The sequence below is a fragment of the Macrobrachium nipponense genome, chromosome 49 (genome assembly GCF_015104395.2).
Source record: "Macrobrachium nipponense isolate FS-2020 chromosome 49, ASM1510439v2, whole genome shotgun sequence".
Lineage (NCBI taxonomy): Eukaryota > Metazoa > Arthropoda > Malacostraca > Decapoda > Palaemonidae > Macrobrachium > Macrobrachium nipponense.
This window is the reverse complement of record NC_087224.1, coordinates 19,634,056-19,639,990: the sequence shown is the minus strand read 5'-3', so window position 1 is coordinate 19,639,990 and position 5,935 is coordinate 19,634,056. Positions and strand designations below refer to the sequence as shown.

Here is a 5,935-nt window from a genome sequence, read left to right as displayed (position 1 = left end):
ATAAGTACATCCTTAGAATAAAAAAAGAAAAGAAAAGTAAAGAATAAGCATAAAAGATAAATAAAGCACAACTGTCTTAGAGGTGAGACAGCAAAGAGCTAAAGAGAAGACACCGTTTTAAGGTTAAGATAAATCCATCGGGTTCCAATATTATAAACCACCTAAGACTTCTTAAAGCCCACTGTATTTCTCTTAATTAACCTTACTAAAGCGTTTCCTAGGCCTGTTGCCTGTAGGTCATACGATAAATAACACCATCTTTGGCTGCGTTCGTCAACGTTATCATGTTGAGGTCTTGAACATTCGCAAAGATTGGACCTTAGACCGTTAATTCCGCTGCACAGACGGTCATGCATTGTTGAGGCTAGCAAGACATAATAACGTTGGTCCGTTATACTTATAAACCTCACGCCTGAGCTCTCTCTCTCTCTCTCTCACGAATTACCGAGTAGTTTTTTTTATTCCTTTCTTTCGATCAGTTTTCCTTTGAGTGAGCATTTTTTTCAAATATGAAAGAACGGCGTAATATGGAGCACAGTAAGACGTACGTAAATGCAATTATATGCGCTCTTTCTCTCACACTCAAAAATATAAATTACACACACACACACACACACACACACACACATATATATATATATATATATATATATATATATATATATATATATATATATATATATATATATATTCAATTGAGAGAGAGAGAGAGAGAGAGAGAGAGAGAGACTAAAAGTACCGGTCCAGGGGCACTCATTTCTACACCAAATGACGCGTCCTATAACCGTATCTTACAGCCCACTGGATACATACAGTCAGACAGACAGTCACAGACTTCACGCTAACACACTGGCCCAGTGTTGCCGAAAGAGCAATTCGAGTAGGACGCTTTGACTGTGGCACGAGATTCTGCGGACTGGGAAAAGGTTTTAATTTGTGTGTCAAGTCTGTATCTTCTTGTATGACTGAAGAGTGACGAATTCAATCTCTATAGTGACAGAAAGTGAGTGGTCAACTATACGTTATTCCATCCATCTTTTCCTGGATATAGTGACCCCCAAGGGTAAAATTTTAACCTGCTACGTACCCACCTCTGCGCCGTGTTTAGTACGAGCCCGTTGGTGTTTACGTAAAAACATAAACAAAAGACTGCATATTACGTCATAAAGAAATATTAGGCCTAGATAACAATTCTTGGGGGTCACTATTTAAGAAAGATCTCTGTTTTAATGAGTGGGCTATACGACAGTTGCAGATCTCTCTCTTGCAGTCTTCCCCGATTTGCATTAACTCATAAGTTATGTGCTCATATGAGATGAATGCTTTGATTGCCTAACGACGAATTCTCAAGATATTTAGGTTTAGACCTAATTTAATTATTTAATTATTTTCATTATGTTTGCAATGCAGGGCGCCTTCCTCCTTGAGTCGCCTTCAAAATTATTGCTCAAGAATTTTAATTTGTTTAATTACTGTGATCGTTTTCTTTAATCTTTCCTAGACACACCCAGCAAAGTTCGGGGTCGTATCTAGGACTAATAATCTTGGGGGTTATCATCTTTATGATATTTACAGTCTTTTGTTTAAATTTTTACGGTCATCCCTAACGGGATTGTACTACAAGATGGAATAACATGTTATTCCATCTTGGTACTATACACACCGCAGAGGTAGATACGTACCGGCGGGTCACTATCTAGGAAAGATCCGTTTTTTTTTTTCTTAATATCTACTGTACTGGACAGTAAAAATCATGCCCGTTGAGACATTAACCAAACTTACATCTCCTAAACTAACCTAATACATGATTGGCCCCCGTAGTGAGTTAGTGCCGTCAGTGCACCTCATGTGGTGCACTGTAGACGTTACATAAGGTTCTATGCAGCCTCCCTTCTGCCCTAGCTGCAACCCACTTCGTTCCTTTTACCGTACCTCCTTTCATATTCGCTTTCTTCCATCTTACTCTCCTCAACCCCTCTTCTGACAGTTGATTCATAGTGCAACTGTTTTGAGGTTTTCCTGCTGTTACACCTTTCAAACCTTTTCTACTCTCAATTTCCGTTTCAGCGCTGAATGACGTCATAGGTCCCAGCGCTTCTGTATTCTATTCTGTTCTCTGTTCAACATTATCCTATTTTCCTTTTCATTTCAGATTTAAAAATGAAGTTGAAATTTGTTGGAGTCGTTCTCTTCATCTGCATCTTCTGTGAAGGACGTCTAACGAAGTACCAAGTTGGGCGACTTCCCACGAATGCGACTCGTCCTAAAACTGTTGAAGGTAGGGAGGGGGCCACTCCATATCCTGTCCTCTCTGTCACACCCAGCCACCAGATTCTGAAACAACTGCTCTAGATCCTCAGGTTGCGGCGTCGCTTCAGTGACACTGTCCCTCCACAGACTAATGGTCGATTGCCTCCAAAAGCACACTTCTTCCACATATTTTTCGGCAGTTTTGAGTTATTACGTATATTCCGTTTATCATTCTGCACTATCATCAATTACGGATTTTACTGTTTGATGCATATTTAACTGAAGGCCTTTCTTGCTGTGCCTTTGCTGTCTTGTCTCATAGCAAGTTTAGGGACATTTCCCTTGCTCTGCAATAACAATAATCATTTTTATTTCTTAAGAATTGTTTTAACCTGATGATATTTCATGTTCTTTCAACCAGCCTCCTTTGGAAAAGATATAAAATGTTTGGAGGGAAGTTTTATGTAGCATCTTTAATTTTTCTCGAACTTCAACAGCAGGTTCCAAAACTTGTCACTTGAGCTTCGAAGAGAAGCTGTGCTCCTAGTTTTTGCTCTGATAATCTCTTTAATTTAGATGCTCTCCTTTATTCTTGCTTTGTCTGTTAGAAATCTTGTTTTTTTTACAATTCCTTTTAAATTCTTATTCTACCTTATATTGCTTTGCTGCACTGTTTTATATACTGTCATTCTATTTCCATTTCGCCTCCTGTGCTGCAACCCCCATAGGCAGGTAGTGCCATCAGTGCCCCTCTTACAATGCGCTGCAGGCATGACTTAAGGTTCTTCGTAGCATCCCCTAGCTGCAACCCTTTCATTCCTTTCTTCCATCTCCTAATAACTGTTCATAGTGCAACTGCATAAGGTTTTCCTCTTGTTACGCCTTTAGGCCAACCCACACGGTCAAGCTTTGGTCGACGAACTGTTCCATGTGACATCAGAAGCGGAGAAACGGCGGTCTTTTTCCCGCTCCTGACGTCACATCGAACAAAGTTCGCCGGGCAAAGCTCGACCGTCCACACGGTGCTTTACAAACCACCTTTCACCGCTGAATGACCTCATAGGCCTAAATTTTATATTCCAGTTCTAGGTCTCTATCTCATGTCTCTACCTTTTAAGGATTTCCCTTCACTCGCTGGGCATCATTTTATATCGATTTGAACTCTCCTTTTGAACTTATCCGAGTCGTACGTATTTCTGTCCCCACCTGCAGGCTTCGACGACACGGGGCCCTCCCGCCACCATCAGCTGAGTCGGCGAGACAAGGGGTCGAGTTGTCCCCCGTCAGTAGGGTTCTCTACGTTCGGGTTCCTCTCCTTCCTCCTGATCGCCTTCAACACAGTCATTAACATCATCAACAACATCAACAACAATAACAATAACAATAATAATAACAATAACAACAATGATAACAACAATAACAATAATAATAACAACAACAATGATGGTGGAGGAGGAGGAGGAGGAGGAGGTGCTGGTGGAAGAAGCATGACGGAAGGTGATGATCCTCCGGGTCCTGATCCGTTAGGGTTCGACGTCTGGGATTACGACAGCTTCAGCGACTTCCTCCGGAGGTCGAAGAGGGAACTGCAGGAAGAGGAGGAGGAGGGAGAGGTCCTTGTTGACCCCGAAGGCGCTGACGGAGATGGAAGCTGCTCTTGTGACGGAGAGGAGGAAGACGAAGGTAAGTTGCTATGGGGCTAACCTCTGATTCAAGTTCACTCCTACGAGTTGTGTCAAATGGTTAAAATGGACTCTTTTTCTATAATGGTGGATCAATTAAGGTCGTGCCCACAAAACATCGCCTTAAAGAATGTACCCTAACTATGTAGCTATCGAACCAGTATAGATCAAAACATTGGCTACTTGGTGTCAAGTCTAGTGGCAAGGGTATTACAGATATCGAGCCCATGGAACCTCATTGCAATGAGGATATTGGATATCCAGCTATTCAAAAAGCTGCCCTAAAACAAAAGCACGATGAAAAAAAAAACTTTACGTATTTAACAAGAAACTAAAGTCATATCTATTAAAAAGGTTTGTGATGGCGAAGGACAAGTATATTTTAAGAAAACTTTAGACCGACTATTGAAACTGAATCTGCTTGATGGACCAACTATTTCAATCAAAATCAATATAAATATTTTTTCCAGAGTCTTTACTAGATGTCTTGCAAGAGAGTGGGCATGACATGGCTATTTGGGCACATACAGTATTGTCTCACTACCCACAATGTGTATCTAGACTCTTATGTGAAGGGGCATCACACATACCACCTTTGGTGAAGCCGTAAGTATTCTACCATTTGCAAATAGTAAACGGTTTAGTTATCTACCAACTCAGGCACATTAAACCTAAACTTACTTAAATCTTACTTGATGCAATCTAATGTACATGACTTGACCTAACGTACTCACCTTATTCAGGATAACATGACCTAATTAGCCATATCCATCTCTCACTAACATAGCACATTTAAACTTGCTTCAATAGCATAGCCTCCTTACCTTACTGATTTTATTAACCTAAGTCAAGGTAATCTCCCATAACCTGATCTAACACCTTACTCTAATCAAGGTTTCCTGAGCTAACCTGGCTTTACTTATATAACCCTCTACCTTAACTAACTTTACCATTCCTAGCAGGGGGCCTTAACTTTCATACATTTTAGAAAATGTTTATTTCAGATTTGGGGGAAATATGCCACATATTGCAAACATTTTTCCATTCTCTAGACATTTGAAAAAAGCTAAAAAAAATTATGAATTTTAATGATAAAACTTTTAAAATCTGAACTAGACTTATATAATAATTCCTTTGATTTCTACGATGAAAATTAAAATGTTTAAATCTGAACTATAGACTGATATAAAAAAAACCTTTGATTTCTATGTTTTCAACATCAAGAAAAAAAACTTACATGCAGAGATTTTGTATAAAAATTATTTTTCATCCAACTAATTTTCATATTTCCATCATTGCACCGTCTAATGAGTAATTCCAAACACTAACCAGATGTAGATCACTCATCCTATAAGGTGGCAAAGCAGTCAGCCAATGACTATCAGAGCATCAGATTGTGTGGATTAATAAGAGTTTCTTTACCTGATGCAAAGTTTTGAAATTTCCTTCCTGCTTCCATACATTGTCTAGAAAGCTATAGTACTATCCTGTTTTCTCAAGTGAACACAAGCGTTATCAACAAATCATTCACATCTAAAATACGACAACCTTCCAAGGTGGTGCTTGTGGTATATGTAACTTGAAAGCTGATTTATGGCTTACTGTTGTTGCACTCCTGCAGGTTCCTCATGATGACTCCCTTCAAGACAAGTGAAATGGCCTCTGTTCTGGATGGCGATAACGGGATGGACTGCGCTCTCAGTTATCGAAGTTGTCCGCTCTTCTTGGATGCAGGAATGCTTCCAGCAACACAGCAGTTTTAAGAGAAATGAAAATTTAAAGATGCACATCGTATTTGAGGGGTTTATGTGCTCCCTGTTGTACATAACGTATCTGAAAATCTATGGCGCCAGATTTCAGAGCGTCTCTTTCTTATTCGGAGATTATAAGAATTTAATGTTGTGTACCAAGTTCGTATACTGTAGGTATAGCTCCTGCCTAAATCAGTCACGCATTCCATTGTTCAAATTAGCCTACCCAAACAAGCTCAACACTATTAATGA

The 5,935-nt window shown here is 39.7% G+C and overlaps 1 protein-coding gene across 1 annotated transcript; it reads left to right on the top strand.

Annotated features, from left to right (window-relative positions):
• The first annotated feature begins 846 nt into the window (after positions 1-846).
• LOC135205370 (S-cell enriched with leucine-rich repeat-containing protein slrA-like) lies at positions 847-5,935 on the top strand. Its single transcript, XM_064235866.1, has 5 exons — positions 847-1,003; positions 2,153-2,278; positions 3,463-3,933; positions 4,403-4,538; positions 5,554-5,935. The coding sequence occupies exons 2-5, from the start codon at positions 2,161-2,163 to the stop codon at positions 5,693-5,695; spliced, it is 867 nt and encodes a 288-aa protein (XP_064091936.1). The 5' UTR covers positions 847-1,003; positions 2,153-2,160; the 3' UTR covers positions 5,696-5,935.